The sequence below is a fragment of the Ursus maritimus genome, unplaced genomic scaffold, assembly GCF_017311325.1.
Source record: "Ursus maritimus isolate PB19 unplaced genomic scaffold, ASM1731132v1 scaffold_8, whole genome shotgun sequence".
Taxonomy (NCBI): Eukaryota; Metazoa; Chordata; class Mammalia; order Carnivora; family Ursidae; genus Ursus; species Ursus maritimus.
Window position 1 is genome coordinate 77,935,177 of NW_024426996.1, and position 17,666 is coordinate 77,952,842.

The 17,666-nt window shown below is 51.8% G+C and overlaps 1 protein-coding gene across 3 annotated transcripts in view; it reads left to right on the forward strand.

Moving 5' to 3' along the window:
* The window catches only part of KIAA0232 (KIAA0232 ortholog), an 82,992-nt gene that overhangs the window by 62,354 nt on the left and 2,972 nt on the right, over positions 1–17,666 (forward strand). Inside the window, exons 3-6 of one of the 3 annotated variants that reach the window (XM_040624943.1) lie at positions 103–5,327; positions 6,714–6,785; positions 11,280–11,388; positions 15,935–16,032. In XM_040624943.1, coding sequence (XP_040480877.1) covers positions 1,968–5,327; positions 6,714–6,785; positions 11,280–11,388; positions 15,935–16,032 — 3,639 coding nt within the window. In that variant the 5' untranslated portion in view covers positions 103–1,967. The remainder of the gene's footprint in view (positions 1–102; positions 5,328–6,713; positions 6,786–11,279; positions 11,389–15,934; positions 16,033–17,666) is intronic. The other 2 variants (XM_040624941.1, XM_040624942.1) reach the window with 2 other exon arrangements.

Below are 17,666 nucleotides of genomic sequence, written 5' to 3' on the forward strand. Positions count from 1 at the left end.
GTATTCAGTAATGAAGTGTGCATTTGTTAAAATCAGACTAATTACTGCTATGTGGTTTACAGTTTTTGTTCATTGTATTTAGTTTCATATTTTATAATTCAGGAAACACTTGTTGAGCACTTACTGTGGAGTTTGACACAGAATTCAGACATGAATAAGATGGTCCTATCCTTATCCTACATACTGACTCAGTATTCGTGAAATGAATGAATGGAGCACGCAGGGTTATTATTTACAGTCTGTTCGCGTGCCGTCACACCGGTCCTTGGAGACAGCTGTGAGAAAGTATGCTCATCCTTGTTTTACTTCCAAGGAGACGAAGTTTCTCCTGCTGATTACAAAGAAATATGGACAAGTCATTGACCTTGGCAAGCTTGTTTCCTGAAGATGCTCTTTGTTCTTTCTTTGTAAATGGTTAGTAAAATCGGCTGCACCATAAGCGGAACTTTCTTATTATACATTTTATTTGAATCTTCTGAACTTCTCGAACTTAAGGTGAAAATAGCCTTCATTTGCTGGTGCGGACCTATGCCAGCCAGTGCGGTCTCCGTGAGCCATGGGTGTGGCTCTCGAGCACTCGGCATGTGGCTACTTGAGATGTGCTGTAAACGTAAAGTTCTCACCAGATTTCAAAGACTTGGTATAAAAATATAAAATACTGCATTAATATTTTTAAATATCAATTACATGCTGAAATGATAATGTTATGGATGTATTTGGTTAAGTAAAATATATTATTGAATTCAGTTTCACTTTTTCTTCTTACACTTTTAATGTGACTCCTGGGACATTAAAAATTACCTGTGAGGCTCACCATGTGTTTCTGTTAGCTCTGGTAGAGGCTGAAAAGGAGAATCAAGGATAGGCCCTTTGAAAACATGGCCTTTTATACTTCATGTGTGACCTTGACTGTTGCCTCCAGAGGGACAGTCCCCTTGATAGGCAACCTGACTCGAGGTTCTTGCTTTGGCAATCTGTCTTGCTCTGAAATCTGCAATGGCTACCAGCTTCTGGGCAGATTGGAAACAACTTCTTGTTTTCAAGCCTTTTAAAGGCAGCCTCCCCGACTTTTCCTACCCTGCATTTCCCGCAGTCGCTGGTCTCGTCGGGTCTTGTGTCCGCGCACAGGTGCCCGTGCCTCACAAGTAGTGGTCCCTAAACTGCTCCGTTTCGAGAGCATCAAGGCTCTGCTGTGGTCCACTTGTTCTCATGGTTCTCGGCTGCACCAGCGTCCTCTTTTTTTGACCGCTCGAGCACCCTGCATAATCCCCGGTTTCCGAGGGCCTGCGTGGTGCCGGGCATTTCTCCTGAGAACGCGTGGTGACAACAACCACGTTGTGTCCTGACTCCTCTTGTACATTAATTCCTGTACTCCTCATAGCTCTGTGAGGCGGATAGTAGTATTCCCTGCATCTCGCAGGCCATGGAGAGGTCATGTCATGGGCCTGAGGTCACACAGCTGGTCAGGGCCAAGTCAGGGTTCACAGTCGGGGAGTGCTGCTTCAGAGCTCACGCTCTCTGCCTCTCAGCTCCCTGTTTCCCATTCCCCCGACGGCCTTGCGAGGTAAGTCCTGTCCTCACCAGCTTACAGCTGAGAGTGTGGACCAAGACATCAGATAATGAGCTGAAAGTCACATGCATAGTGACGTGAGCTGAGGTTCAAATGCAGATTTCTTCTCAAGATGATGTTCTTTCCACCATATTGTATTTGTCCTTTGTAACTCCTTAATTAAAATGACAACTTTAAAGATAAAAACCGTCCTCTTGCCTATTTGCTAAATATTTCTAAATGAGTGTTCACCTCAGTGCTGAACATAAAGGTGCTTGATACATGGGACTAAACACAAAGCGTATTTCACTGTAGTATTCTTTTTTTTCTTTTTCTTTTTTTTTAAGTTTTAGTTCGTGGATGACATGTAAATGTTGACCATTAAAGTGAGATACCCTGTCGCTCCACCTGGGGGGGAATGTCGTTTTGCTGTATCTCGCACATCTCAGTGCCTGCTTTTGAACTCTGTCCTCTGTTTTTCAGGTACTATGAAGCATTTCCCCCACTGTCTGAGAAACCAGTTTGCCTGCAGGAGATCATGACCGTGTGGAACAAGTCTAAAGTCTGTTCTTACTCTAGCTCTTCTTCGTCATCCACAGCCCCGCCAGCTAGCACAGACACATCCTCCCCCAAGGACTGCAACAGCGAAGGCGAAGTCATCAAGGAAAGAAGCAGCCAGGCGCCCACCACTGTACACGCGAAAACCCAGAGCAGAAGTAAAAGTGAGAAGGAGAACAAATTCAGTAACGGCACAATGGAAGAAAAGCCTGCTTCATACAAAAAGCTGATCCGACATAAACCTGAAGGAAAGACTCGCCCTCGCTCGTGGTCTTCCGGCTCGAGTGAGGCAGGCTCCAGTTCAAGCGGTCATCAGGGAGAATTAAAAGCATCCGTGAAGTGTGTGAAAGTCAGACACAAGACAAGAGAAATTCGAAACAAGAAAGGGCGGAACGGGCCAAGCAGGCTCTCGCTGAAGCCCGGCGACAAGGCCGAGAGGGGTGTGCATGCGGGGGGCGGCAGCAGCAGCAGCAGCAGCGGGGGTGGGGGCGCCATCAAGCCACTGTGCCGGCGCGGGAAGAGGCCCTTGAAGGACCCGGGGAGAAGAGACGCTGGGAGCGCCGAGGGAAGAGACCTGTCCCTGGAGAGCAGAAACGACAGAGAATATAAAGAGGAACCACTGTGGTACACTGAACCGATTGCTGAGTATTTCGTTCCCTTGAGCAGAAAAAGTAAACTAGAGACCACATACCGAAACCAACAGGATACGAGCGATCTGACGTCAGAGGCAGTGGAAGAGTTGTCAGAATCCGTGCACGGTCTTTGTATCAGCAACAATAATATTCATAAAACATACCTCGCAGCAGGTACTTTCATTGATGGTCATTTTGTAGAAATGCCTGCGGTTATCAATGAGGATATTGACCTCACTGGGACCTCATTCTGTTCTCTCCCGGAGGACAAGTATCTGGATGATATTCATCTGTCAGAATTAACACACTTCTATGAAGTGGATATTGATCAATCCATGTTGGATCCTGGTGCCTCAGAAACAATGCAAGGAGAAAGTCGGATTTTGAATATGATTCGACAAAAAAGCAAAGAGAAAACAGATTTTGAGGCAGAATGTTGCATAGTGTTAGATGGAATGGAGTTGCAAGGGGAACGTGCAATATGGACAGAGTCCACCAGCTCTGTGGGTGCCGAGGGCTTCTTCCTGCAAGACCTGGGCAATCTGGCTCAGTTCTGGGAGTGCTGTTCATCCAGCTCGGGCGATGCCGACGGGGAGAGTTTCGGAGGAGATTCTCCAATTAGACTCTCTCCGATCTTGGACAGCACAGCGCTCAGTCCGCATTTGCTTGCTGGCAATCAGGAGCTCTTTTCAGATATTAATGAAGGATCTGGCATAAACTCGTGTTTTTCAGTGTTTGAAGTGCAATGCAGTAATTCTGTTCTACCATTTTCGTTTGAAACTCTCAACTTGGGAAATGAAAATACAGATTCTAGTGCTAATATGCTTGGGAAAACCCAGTCTAGATTGCTAATATGGACCAAAAATAGTGCCTTTGAAGAAAATGAACACTGTTCTAATCTTTCAACAAGAACTTGTAGCCCATGGTCCCATTCAGAAGAAACACGTTCAGACAATGAGACATTAAATATTCAGTTTGAAGAGTCCACGCAGTTTAATGCAGAAGATATTAATTATGTAGTTCCTAGAGTCTCGTCAAATTATGTAGATGAAGAACTTCTAGATTTTTTGCAAGATGAAACTTGCCAGCAAAACAGTAGAACGTTAGGAGAAATTCCCACCTTAGTTTTCAAAAAAAAATCAAAACTAGAATCTGTCTGTGGTATTCAGCTCGAACAAAAGACGGAACACAAAACCTTGGAAACTGCACGAGGGTGTGGCGACAACGGTGCACGTGGTGGCGGCTACAGCTCAGGGGTTATTAAAGACATTTGGACAAAGATGGCAGACGGGGGATCGGTAGCGACCGCAGACATCGAAAGAATCGATGAGGAGTTGTTCCCGACGGACGTCAGTAACTACTGCTGCTGCCTGGAGGCCGAGGCTGAGGCCGAGAGCCTCCGGGAGCCCCACAAGGCCGTGCAGAGGTCCGAGTACCGTCTGTGGGAGGGGCAGAAGGAGAGCCTGGAGAAGAGAACCTTCGTTTCTGGGGAGCTGTCGAAAGTGGACGGCGGCGACTATACTACGCCCTCCAAACCTTGGGATGTGGCCCAAGACAAAGAGAACACATTCATTCTCGGGGGAGTTTACGGAGAGCTCAAAACCTTCAGTAGCGACGGGGAGTGGGCAGTGGTGCCGCCCAGTCACACCAAGGGAAGTCTGCTACAGTGTGCGGCTTCCGACGTCGTGACCATAGCTGGTACGGACGTCTTCATGACCCCAGGAAACAGTTTCGCTCCCGGTCACAGGCAGTTATGGAAGCCCTTCATGTCATTCGAGCAGAACGATCAGCCGAGGAGTGGGGAAAATGGATTAAATAAGGGATTTTCTTTTATCTTCCATGAAGACTTACTAGGAGCTTGTGGTAACTTTCAGGTTGAAGATCCTGGGCTTGAATATTCCTTCTCTTCCTTTGACTTAAGCAATCCGTTCTCACAAGTTCTCCATGTAGAGTGTTCATTTGAACCCGAAGGGATTGCCTCTTTCAGTCCTAGTTTTAAACCGAAATCAATCCTCTGCTCTGATTCAGACAGCGAAGTTTTTCACCCCAGGATATGTGGTGTCGACCGAACACAATACCGGGCTATTCGGATCTCTCCTAGGACTCACTTCCGCCCAATTTCTGCATCCGAGCTGTCCCCAGGAGGGGGAAGTGAGTCGGAATTTGAGTCTGAGAAAGATGAAGCAAATATTCCCATTCCTTCTCAAGTTGATGCATTTGAAGACCCACAGGCAGATCTCCAACCACTGGAAGAAGATGCTGAGAAAGAAGGCCATTACTATGGAAAATCAGAGCTTGAGTCTGGAAAATTCCTTCCCAGATTAAAAAAATCTGGCATGGAAAAGAGTGCGCAGACATCGCTGGATTCTCAGGAGGAATCGGCTGGGGTTCTGCCAGTGGGGACACAGAGTCAGTGTTTAGAATGTAGCATGAATGAATCTCTGGAAATTGCTTTAGAAAGCTCAGAAGCAAATTGTAAAATAATGGCACAATGCGAGGAAGAGATTAATAATTTTTGCAGTTGCAAAGCAGGTTGTCAGTTCCCTGCTTACGAAGATAATCCAGTTTCTTCGGGACAGCTGGAAGAGGTAGGTGGTTGTCTGTGCGAGCTGGTGCTTGATAGAAGTTGTTGGTCGGACTTGAACACAGGAGCAGCTGAATCAGGCAGTGAAAGAGTGGGTGAAATTATTGGGAAATTAGCTTCAGCGTCTTGAAACTTACATCCTTATGATTTTACATAAGGACCTAAAATGGGTTTGATATTTATAAATTGGAAGTAGACCTAGACCTCTTCTGCAGAGAAAAGACATTTTAAAACCATGAGATAGACGGTTTTGTCTTAATACGCACGTACTGTGCTGCGAACCGGATACGCGGGCATTGTGGCCTTCGAAGCTGCTGGATCATGAAGTGGCTGTTCAATCCGCGGAAGGCCCCATGCTCTTTGGAAGCAGAAGCAGCGGGTCTCTTGAGGTAGCAAGGCAATCTCATGGTCCCCGAAACACTGATTGGTTTACAACGTAGGTTTTCCGTGTAGAGTTCTCTAAAACAGATGGTGGTACGTGTAAAAACCCACAATCCCAATGCAACAAAAGAGCTGCTACACAGCCTACGTAGATGGACCTTGCTTTATACCAAGTGCGTATTCCTAAAGCTGTGTGACGTACACGCTAGAGTGAGGCTAATAGTAGTTTTGTGATTGGGAGTCATCGTACCCTTGGACTATTTCTAAGAAGTGCTTTGAGGTTAAATTGAGTGTGCAAGAAGTATCACTGAAGGTAATAACCTGTTTCACAGAAAAGCCCAGCGATCTGCCTATTTCTCAGCTGTCACTTGATCAGTGGTGCCTGGCCTTTGTCCAGAAGCAGCTTAGTAAAAAGACGGTTGGAGGTGCTCAGAAGTCATGCCACTTGTGGCCGGAGAACGGCTGAATGTCCTCCCTCCCCTCTGGCCCGGTGCACGCTGCACCCACCTCTGCTACCGCTAAATCCTGCCTAGACGGCGAGGCTCTCTTCAGACCCCCCGCCCTTTCTGACCCGTGTCCTAATTCCTCCTCTCTCCCTTTCCCCACCCCACCCACATCAGAACGAATGCCTCCCTTCTCTTTTCATGCACTGTGCCTCTTTTCCTGTTGCCGTTTCCACGTTTCATGAGTCATTATGTACATTCTCTCGTTAGGTTATAAGCTCCTAATGGAAGTGGACTGTGCCTTCCTCGCTTACGGGGCCAGTGCCTGGAGGGATCTGAGTGCGTGTGGTGGGAGGAGGCCCCACTGCCCGCTCGAGGGTCACTTCTCTGAGTAGCCCGCCCAGAGACCCCACAGGAGGCATGCATTGAGTCCCACTGAAACACTGAAACCGAGCTGCCAAGAATGAAAGCCAGTAATGTTGTTAGCCTCTTTACCTGTTTGTTTATTGCCACACTTTTTGTCCTTGAATATTCCTTTATGTACTTCGTATTTCACCTGGTTCCAGATTGGGAAGAAAGAAAAAGAGGGAAGAAGCGAGATTCTGCGTCATACCACTGCCATGTTGCTTCGCTTTCTAGTATGTTGATGGATTTATGTGTTACCAGAATTCTGGGTTGTCTCAGAAGGTCTCAGCCACGAGTAGAGTCCTCAGGGACATTGTGGGGTTGTCTGCTAGCATCGGCATGGCCGCTCCGATCAGCCCCGATCAGCCCCAATGTCTGGGCGGCGGTGCTACGGTAGAGAGCCAGGGTGGAGCCCACGTCCTAGATGGATCTGAGGTATGGAAAGGTTGAGAGAGTGACCTGAAGGGACAGTGTGGGGGCCAGTCTGGGACTAGAGTATATGCCTTTCTACTCTCATGCTGCCTGGGCAGTCTAGGGGAACTCCTACAAGGGTCGTCTTCCCCCTTTTCCTGAGAGAGGGCAGTCTGGGAGCCCTGTTGAAAGGGCCACTATTGACAGGCCACCTGGTTCAGAGCAAGTGGACTAAACGGTGGGAATTCTAGGGGCACCTGGTGGGTTCAGTCTCCAGAGCATTGACTCTTGATTTTTGGGTTGTGAGTTCACAAGCCCCATGTTAGGCATAGAGTTTACTTGAAAAGAAAAGAAAACACTTAAAGTGTAGGGATTTTAGTAGAATTGGTGTCCAGAAGCATGGATTCTTTTCAAAAGCTTAGTCAGTTCAGCAGACATTTTTTGAATACCCATTACATGCCTATCACGAAGGTAGGTGTCCTGTATGAACAGATCACCATCCTGGCACTGGAAGAAATCAGTCTAGTTACAAAGACCACTTTGGAAGTAGATAAGTTACTTTAACTGAAATAACGTCATTTATTCACATGGCTCAAATTCAGAAGTTATGAAAGGGTGTGTTTATACATTGAACGGGTGCTCCCAGCAGCAGCTGCGAGCCTTCATCCTGCCGTGCCTTTCCAGGGTGTTCGTGCACGTAGAAGCGAGGACATGTTCACATGCGTTTCCTCTTCATTTTTCTCTTTTCACGGAAGTGGCACTTTATTATCATCACCCTTCCTTTTTGATTTCCTGCATCCTATTCCATTGTACGGACAGATGTACTATGATTTAGCTAGCCAGTTCCTTACATTTTAGGGCATCCGGGCAAATATAATTGTAGGGAACGGGAGGTGGCGTGGTGGAGGTGAGTCCAGAGGAAGCCTTCCCTGCAGTGAGTTGAGGGAGTCTTTTTGCACACCTGAGCATCCCAAGGCGGAAGGGAGAGGAGGCGGGGCACTCGAGACAGAAGGAACAGCATCAGCAAAGGCGAGGAGGCAGCGGCCAGCAGTTAGTTCCTGGCTTCTGAAATATAAAATGGAAGGTGAGCAGCAGAGTGTGCCTCGGGTGTCCATTTGTTGCATTAGTTTGTGGCGTAGGTGTTCTCCTCCTCATTGACTTACTGCTGACCTAGTGTCGCGTGTCTGGAGCACAGAAGAGCAGCAGAGGCTTGGGCTGCCTTCAGGAGTTTGCGGTCCAGTCTGGAGAGGAGGCCGTTTTGCCCACAGTCGGTGTGCGGTGGCATCAGAAGGCTCTGATGAGTGGAATGGGGGTGGGGGGCATCCTTGAGGTGTGGCACCTGCCCCCCCCCCCCCGTGCCAGGCGCTGTTCCCACTCTGCTGTGTCACTGTTATTCCACTGAATGCCCACAGTGACCTTCCGAGATGGATTTCCCTCCCCCTCCCCGTGACTGCGAAGGCCACATAGGCCCAGAGGGCTGGAGTCCCTGTTCCTGAGAGCCCAGCATCAGGGACAGAGCCTGAGTTCTTTTCGCTGCCGTGCCACGCAGGGTCTCTTGGTCTCAGTTGGCTCTGCAGCTTTTCATCTACACGGGCTTTCTTTTCCTTTTGTGACCCAGTTGGGTGGGAACTGACCATGGCTGAGGGCCACTTTTCTGCGCTCTTCCCAGAATACAACTCAAAGAGGAACACCAGTGACCTTTGTCTTCCCAAACCCGGGAGCACTTAGTAAGAGTTCGCGGAGGTGCCTCTACCCCAGCTTCTGGCTTCTAAAGACTTTCTGAGTATTCCATCTTTTGCTAAAAACACTTCTGGTCAGGCTTTCTGGCTTAAATTTATGTCTTCTCTGTTTTTTCACGGTTTCATTCGTTCTTCAAATATTGTTTGGGAGCCCGCTCTGTCTGGGCGCTGGTCTGGGTGCAGGGGACAGGCACAGAGCCCCGCCCCGGCCGGGTCACATTCACCAACGGCATGCGATCCATTATTCGGTATGCTGGTGTCCCGGCGCCATGGAGGGGGCGAAGAGCTGGCTCAGGGCTGCAGCACAACGGGGTGCTTGGAGGACTTGCTGCAAGAAGCAGGGGCTCGGTCAGGCTTCTCAGCGAAGGTGCCATCTGAAGACAGGCTTGCAGGTGAGAAAGCAAGCTGAACACCTGGGGGGTGGAGAGGGAGAGCCACGCTGTGGCAGAGGTGTCTGGCTCACCCACCATTGTGCCCTCGTTGGGTTTCCCACCCTCTGTTCTCCGTCAGCCAGAAGTTGAATCCGAGCATCCCACAGAGGTCACGTAAGCAAAGCTTGGTCATCTTTGCTGTGCAGCCTAGAAGTTGGAGATTGCGGAATGGAATGATGTCATGAGATAACGCAGGTTCATCCAGTGTGTAGCTTAGAACAGGACAAAGAATTCTCTGCCTGTGGACTGGACTTTCAAGGGGAGGATGCAGAAGAAATGCTAAAACCGTAGCAGAATCTGGCATGACTTCAGCGGTGTTAATTAAGCCTGAGGTGGGGGCGACCGGGTAGAGGATGGTAGGCCAGATAATCCTGGGACCTGTGCCGGAGCCTTCAGGCCAGCAGACAGCACGCATCCGCTTTGTGCAGGCCCTGTGCCCGGAGGTGCACAGATAAAGAAGACCTGGGCCCCGCCTGTAAGAAGCTTACTGCCTCTCCTGCTCCAGTCTCATCTAGACTCCTCTCTGTCCATGCCGACTCCTCCAGCCTGCTCTCCTGGCTGTTTCCCACCCTCCGCGCTAAGTTCTCTCTCCCTTCCTTTCTTACCCTTGCCCCACTTCCACGGTCTCGGGACAGGGTCACACAAATAAATGCTGATCGCTCACAACTGCCCAGGACGTTTTCTTTTGCAGGTAGAAACTTGCTGCCTCCAAATCCATCTGCCTTCAGTCGTGCCTTGGGGACAAGGGCAACTGTTCTGTCCAGGGAGCCTTCTTGTTCCTCCCAAATAGCACTAAATTGTCATCTCACAGTGTAGGTGCGCCTTGGAGAGAAGGAAAGGCCTTTCTGGAAAGGTCTAGGGGTTCTGTGAATTATGTGCCAGATGCAATTAATTCCCTTGAACTAGCTGTGGACCTTGGCTGTTGTGGCTTCATTTGCATGAAGCCGAGCCTTGTCCTGCTTATGTAACAGTGGGGTGCTGACTACTGTTGTTGGAGTAAGCTGGGGGAGAACATGGTGAAGGGTAACTGGCCCCTCTGGGTACACAGTACAGTTTTCCTTCGTGTCTAATTTAAGAGTATTTCTTTCTGCAAAGTTATGTCAAGTGAAAAATGAAGGTTTGAGGTGTTTCCCATTAGTTAAATCATAAAAAACACATTATTGAATCAAACAGTCCTTGACCCATAAGAAATTTACATGTAGGAGAAGAACAAAGTCTGTCAGAGGATTGGCGGCTGCTGGTTGCCAAGACCGCTCAGGTTTGAAGCTTGAACACATGGTGAAATGTCTTCTGAAGCGGTGGGCGATGCAGTGTCCACAGGCCATATTTGGATTGAGTCCCAACGTCCCCTGGTTCTCAGCAAAGCACGTAGTTGAGTTAAAAAGACATGTAGGTTGGTAACCCTGCCTACACAGTTTTCCTTAGTCCCGTGCCATCGTTTTTCACTCCCTCGTGCCCGAGTGTGTGAAGGGGAAGAGGGTCCTCTCTCTTCTCTGGAGCGTCTCACACCCGTGGAGACTTAGGGCAACCCCGTTATTTCTCTGCACTTCCCGAATCTAGAAATTTGCCTTGCCTGGGCATATGAATGGGGGATATTTTGCCTTGTAAGGGTTTTGTTGTGTTTTTTAAAAACATCTTCATTCCACTTTAAATATAAGTCCTTTTTAAGAAAAACTTACTTTATATGTTATGAACACTTTGGCTTCTTTTTTCTTGTTAAGATTTTATTTGAGAGAGCGAGCGAGCAGGAGAGTGGGGTAGGGGCAGAGGGATAAGCAGACTCCCCACTGAGCAGGGACCCAGATGCAGGGCTCAATCCTAGGACTCTGGGATGGTGACCTGAGCCACCCAGGCATCCCAACACATTGGCTTTTTAAATTCACCTTGTTGGGGTGCCTGGCTGGCTCAGTGGAGCATGTGACTCTTGATCTCAGGGTTGTGAGTTTGAGCCCCACATTGGGATGTGGAGATTACTTAAAAGTAGCATCTTAAAAAAACAAAATAAATTCACCTGTCTAGAACAGTATTAAAAACAAAAAGTCATCAATTTAAAAATCCTGGATTTGTAGTTCCTAGTTAATAATGTTTGAATTTTCTTTATTCTGAAAGTTTGTAAACTTTTTCTGTATTTGTTTAACCTAAACAGTTTCCCATATTGAACACTGATGTTCAAGGAATGAACAGGAGTCAAGAAAAGCAGACCTGGTGGGAAAAAGCCTTGTACTCTCCTCTCTTTCCTGCGTCAGAGTGTGAAGGTAAGGAGCCTGTGTTAGGTCATTGGTTCATCCACTCATTCGGATTTCTGTTGCATTAGGAGCGGTACATTCTTTCACTATGAACAGCAGTCCAGAAAAGCATTTACCAAGAGGCTTTTGTGTAGCCAGCATTTGTCAGGCACTGGGGACACAGAGATGAGGGAGAACTGGAGCCCGCCCTGGAGGTGGGAGGGGGCATGGACATGCATAAAAGCAGGACCGGCCTTTGCCGAGACCTGTTCAGGGTCACGGGGGGTTGTGAGGGGAGTGGGGCTGGGCGTAATCGGCTGTGAGGGGGGATCTTCAGGAAGCTGCCTAGGCAGGGAAGGTGGGGAAGGGCAGACCCCGTGAAGGAAACTGCTTGCACAAGGGCAAGAGGGTCTCTGGCAAGTGGGCCCAGCTGGGTCGTAGCTAAGGCCAGAAAGGCAGACAGGGAAGAAGCCTAGCGGGAGGTTTGGAGCGCCGCTGAGATAGGTCGAGTTTAACACACAGGAAGGGAAGGCCATTGAGAAGATGGAGAATTGGAGGGTGTCAGGTCCTGCGTGTGTTGTAGAACAGTTCTAGCAGCAGAGTGGAGAAGGGGTCGAATAGCTTGAGGGTACCAGCTGGGGTTCTGGGCCCCTGCTGCGGACTGTCTGGGAGACCCAGGGTCAAGGTCTGGCCTCAGGCCCTGCGGGGGGAGTACAGGAGAGAGCAGCACACAGAGGTCTCATAGAGGACGCTGGGGCCTCAGGAGTGGCTTTCCGTGAGGCAGCAGGAGGGGTTGAGGGGAACTGGCAGGGCGTAGACGGAGCAGTAGCACATTTGGTGATGGTGATTCAGGTCTGTGAGCCTCCCGGGAGGACATGCCCATCAGCTATGAAATCTCTGGAAGTCTGGGGAGGAGTGAGGGCTGCAGAAGACGTGGCGCCGGCTCCTGGGCTGCCGTGGGCTGTGGCATCTGACAGTCTCCGCCGTTAGAGCCGGAAGGGGCACGTACACCACACGTTCACGTGTCTGTCTGTCTCCGGTTCGTTTGTAATGAACGTGGAGCCAGGGGTGCCGCTCGCCTCCCACCGCGCCTGGCACGCTCCAGTGCTCAGGACACCGGCCTCCCTCCGCAGCCCGGCCTTCACCGACTGGGGGGGACAGCGGGGCTGTTCGCTTCTCTCTCTGCCGTGAGCCCGAGAGCTCGCCTTCCTCCCTCCCAGAGGTTCGCTGGGTCAGAGAGAGCATAGAGCGGAGTCTCCACTTTTAGCGTCTTGGCTTAGTTCACCGCGTTTATTAAAGAGCTGTCATTCCACCGTTAGCTGATGTCTGGGTCGCCTTTTATTGTTACAGAGTGCTCCCAGTCTTTCCTCTTACATAGGCCCCATCGTAGCCTTATGAGATGTCAGCCTTAGTTTTCAGGTGAGGAAGCTCTAAGACTCAGGTTTGACAGTTTGTCCAGAGTCATGCATTAGCCATCAAGCTCAGGCTTGCGTCCAGGCTGTCTTCCTGGCTATCTTCCTGTGGTCCAGAAGCTTCACTCTCTACAGTAGCTGTCTGCACTTGGTGCCCAGGGAGGCACTGGGGTGAAGGGAGCACAAATCTGGCCTTGACATAGACCCATTCTGTGCACCGGTGAGTGTCCAGTCACCGGTGAGCTCACAGGAGTACCAGTAAGGGAGGCCGGGTGCTCCAGAGGGGTGCAGCCAGAGGGAGAGGAGGGATGTGGCAGCAGGCAGCACCGGGGGGTCAAGAAGATGGGTTTAGAATGATTTTCACATACTGAGTTCACGCTGCGTTAGTGTGTCAAGCGCCGTGTCGGCAGCCTTAGTCTAGTTTTCTACCATTAGTTAGTAAGGAGTCAGTCCCAACTCTTAGCTTGGGTCCTTGGTTATCTGTACAATCCCGGGTCGGTGCTATAAGGGATGGTTAGTGCGCGGTGCTTTGTTCTATTGTGAAGCGGCAGATAGAGAAATTCTCAGTGGGTAGATAATGGTAAACCGGGCTTTGGACAAGTGTGCATTAAATCCCTGCACGGTTGCCTTGTGATGGGGATGTGACGAGTGGGGGCGTGCAGTCTCAGGAGCAGGTTGGCCGGGAAAGTGGGTAGCCTCTTGCCCCCTCAGCAGGAGTGGCTGGAGTCTCCGGTCTCCACCGCTGAAACTCCCAGTGTGGCTGATGGTTAATAACAGGCCGTGCTGCTCCGAGTCAGGGGCTGACCTGGAAGCTTTTGGCCTCCCTGGGAAGGAGGAGGGCCGTCCCTTTTTGCAGTAAGGCAGGAGACGGAGGCTCAGAGTGAGGCGGCTTGGCCGGGCGCCCTGCAGCAGGGGAGCCCATCGGCCCGGAAGCCCCAGCCCCGCACTCTGCCACCTGCCGGCCTTGCTGTGCCTACGTAGACGCGGCTGCGAGCCAGGTGTTGCTTACGTTCCTGCCATGTGCCAGGCCCTCGGAACAGTCCTGATCAGCTGGTGTCCCAGCACAACCGGAGGGAGTGAAGACACAAGCCCTGGGACAGCTGGGGCTACCTGCAGTGGGAGGTGCCCAAGCAGCAGCCCTGGCTGGTACGGGAGCAGGATGTGTTTGGTGTACCCCAGTGTGTTCGGCGAAGGGGAGTGGTGCGAGCCTGCGGTGGGGGCGAGGTCCGCCGGAAGCAAGCCGGAGCGCGAGGGCCTTGCACACCCCGTGCCACGACAGGTCTGTCCTGAGTGGCGGTCTCAGAGCTCACGAGCTGGATTCCGGACGTTTGGAAGGCTCATTCCTTCTAAGTGCGCGGGTGTTATTTTAGTCTTACGGAGAAAGCCCTGCAGGGAAACCGTAGAGATAACAGTTAAGGGCTCGGGACATAAAATGGAGCTGGAGTCTCGGGCCTCCGTTGCCAGCTGGTAGACGTGGGGCAGTGACCAGACCTCCTGTGTCTCCATTGTATTTGTAACAAGAGGCTGAGGTAGTGCCTCCCCGAGGGGTACTTACGACGAGCGGGTACGCAGGAGCTGCCCACGGGCGGATCACAGAGACTGTCGTCAGCAGTCACCCCTGCCTTCTCCTAATGCCTGTGGTGTCACAGACCCCTTTTGGACACAGAGACTCCTGAAAGCAGAGCGGGAAAGTGCGGGAGTCAGGAGGAGGGCTGGATCCGGCTCCACACCGGGCCATGTCCTGATCCAGGAAGCAGTTACCGTGCCGTGGTATCTAGCTGGGGGGCGAGTGGGGCCCTGCGAGCTTGCTCAGGCCAGCCGAGCCGGAGGTGGCCGCCCCGAGTGGGGGAGTAGCAAGCGTGCCAGCGCTGTACTTGGGGCTGCCCGCACGGCAGCTCTTTTAACTTGCACGTGAGGGCAGATGGTGACCCTGTTTTCGAGATGGGGGAGCTGGGGCTCAGAGAGGGTCAGTCATCGGCCGAGTTACGTCACAGGTGAGTGGCAGAACCAGGGATCCACTCACATCCTTTCTTGAACCTGAGCTGGTAACTTCGAGGTCCTGGGACAGGCAGAGAGAGCTAAAGGTCCTGGAGAATATGGTGTGGCCAGCACCTGATGGTAAGAGGGCACAGCGGTCACTGAGCATCGGTCCTGTCCTCCCCGGTGTCGCACATGGGTAGTGTGTCATCTCACTGAACACCGCGTGTAACTGGACCGCAGGTGACGGGATACACATGCTCCGTTGGGGGCACACAGTGATTCAAAGCCCGGGTCCACATCGGGCCTCCTGGCCGTCTCCTCTCTGGGCGCTGTGTCCCCGCCGCTGCGTGGGGGCTGCTCTAGGAAGGCGGGTGGGGGCGGCCGTGGCTGTGCAGCAGGAGCCCCGGGGCGCTTTTCCGAGCGGCTGGCACCTGGACCCTGGCCCAGACCGGCTCAGGCGGGATCTCGCGTGGGGGCCTGGGCTCGCAGCCTTGGCTTCAAGCTCCCAGGGCTGAGAACCTTTGCACTAAATGGTTTATTTGATTCCTTCTAATTCCAGCTTCCAGTTCCATCCCCCTCTGTGGGCTGCTTACCTACGCAAACCACTAGCCTCCTTTCTCTTCCCTGTTCTGCAGATGTGGGAAAGATGTACTTTAGTGTGGTGCTGACTTGAGAGGGGACAAACAAGGTTGTTACCCTGTTTTGTCTTCCCCACTGCACTTCCTCCTGTCTGGAATCCCTTTGTCCATTTGTGAGATGAGCACACACACGGTGCGTTGTCTGTCTCCGTACTCCGTGTGCTCCTGAGAGCTTGGGCCTTTTTGGTCTCTGTCCTGTGTTCCCGGGGCTTACCCCACTACAGGCGTGAATATGTGTGTTGAATGAATGTCTCACGCTGGGATGACAGGCACGTCTGGTTCTGCCAGCCCGTTGTTTTAAAAACTCGATAAACAGTTTGTTAGAAGAATCTTTAAATTGGCGTAGCATTTTGCTCGTGCGTACCTGGCTGGCTGGTGGTGACCGTGTCTGCTTTTAGTGACTACTAAAACTCTCCAAAGGGTTGGTAGACCTAACTGATCTGACTTCAGCAAAAAAATGAAACAAAAATGTATGTTTCATAACCGTGTCTTAATGAAATTTCCCCCCCTTTCCCTCTTTTCCCTTCTCCATTCAAAATGATTAAGAATGTTATACAAATGCCAAGGGAGAGAATGGTATAGAAGAGTGTCCAGATGGTAAAGACATACCCAGTAACGAAGAGCGTCTGTTAGATTTTAATAGGGTAAGTGGACTGTCCTCCTCCTTACTAACTTACTAACAGCCACACACCCCCTTGCCACTCAGGCTGGAGCCTGGGAGCCCTGGGAGCTCCCCCCACCCGCCATCCCAGGTCACCCAGCTCCGTGGCCTTCAGTCCCTGCCTGCATCACCTCCCACCTCGTCCGCTTACTACCAAAGCTGCCCTCACCCCCACCCTCGCTCCCCCCAAACTGTCCTTCCCAGTGCTGCCACAGGGAATTTCTGCATACCACTTGGACATCGTCACTCCCCCAGAAGCCCCTGGGTAGGCACCCCCAGGGAGCCCTTCCGGTGTGCTGCACGGACGGACCCCACCTTCCTGTGTCCTCACCACGCCCAGTGTGGCCCTCTGCTCCCAGCCCTGGTCCGCGGCTGCTTTCGGTTTCTGCACCACCGCCTCCCCACCAGGCCTGTGAGCTCCCATTAGGCAGGAAGGTGGATGAATCCAAGGAAACGTGTCTCTCTTCTCTGTGTCAGCTCAGGTCCTATGAGGACTTATCCTCCCGGAGCACCCTGGGGTGTTGGCACCCACGGTCCTGTGTTTCCCACCTCGGTGAATGTGCCCCCCGACAACCCCTGCTGCCATACCCACGCTTGGGAGCTGCTGTCTGGCCCCTGTCCCCTTCACACGCAGTCTGTCTGCCGGCCCTGACCGCCCCGCCTGTCAGCTGTCGTCCCTCCTCCCTCCTCCCGCACCTTGTCCAGGCTGAGCCTCCCCTCGCTGGTCCTCATAACGCCTGAGGGGTGCCATCACTGTCCAGTCTGCACAGACTCAGGACCTCCTGTCTGAGGCCGTACAGCCCCGCCGCAAAGTGCAGACCTGAGCCATGAGCCTCAGCTGGGACTCAGCGACTCACGCTCCTAACCGTGACGGCCTTCTGTCACTATGCCTCGCCCGGAGGGGCCTGTGTGCTCTGCCCTCGCGTGCCTCTGGCCTCACATGCTGTCTTCTCCCCTCCTTCCTTGTGGCTGTCTTCTGCTTCTGACTCAGGGGTCCCAGCCAGGGACGGTGCTGCCATTTGGAAATGGGGGGTGGTGTTACTATGACCGGGGGGTGCTGGTTCCTCTGAGGATGGGGGGGTGTTCCTAGTTTCTATGATGGGGGTGTTGCAAGCTCCTGTGACTGGGGGGTGGGAGTGCTGCTAGTTACTATGACGGGGGGGGGCGTTGCTAGTTACTGTGACTGGGGGTGTGCTGGTTACTATGGGGGGTGGGGACGTTGCTCATTACTGTGGCTGGGGGGGTGGGGAATGTCGCTGGTTACTATAACTGGCCGGTGGGGGTGGCATGTTTCTGGTCACTGTGAGGGAAGGGGGCTTTGCTGATCACTTCAGGGGCGGAGGGAGCATTATAGTTGCTATGGAGGGGGGAGGGTGGTGGTGCTACTCTGACTGGGTTCGGGGAGCAGGGATAGTTACTGTGACTAGGGAGGGGCTACCATTTGCATTCAGTGTCCTGGGGGACAGAGATGCTGACCATCTGGTGTGTGGGGGACAATCCCACACAATGAAGAGTTTTTAGAACTCCGGCTCCGAAGCCCGGCCCCCAGGCTCCCAGGCAAGCTCTGGCTGTTACTTGCCCAAGGCTTGCTTTTCAGCTTCAGGTGAGGACACTTCC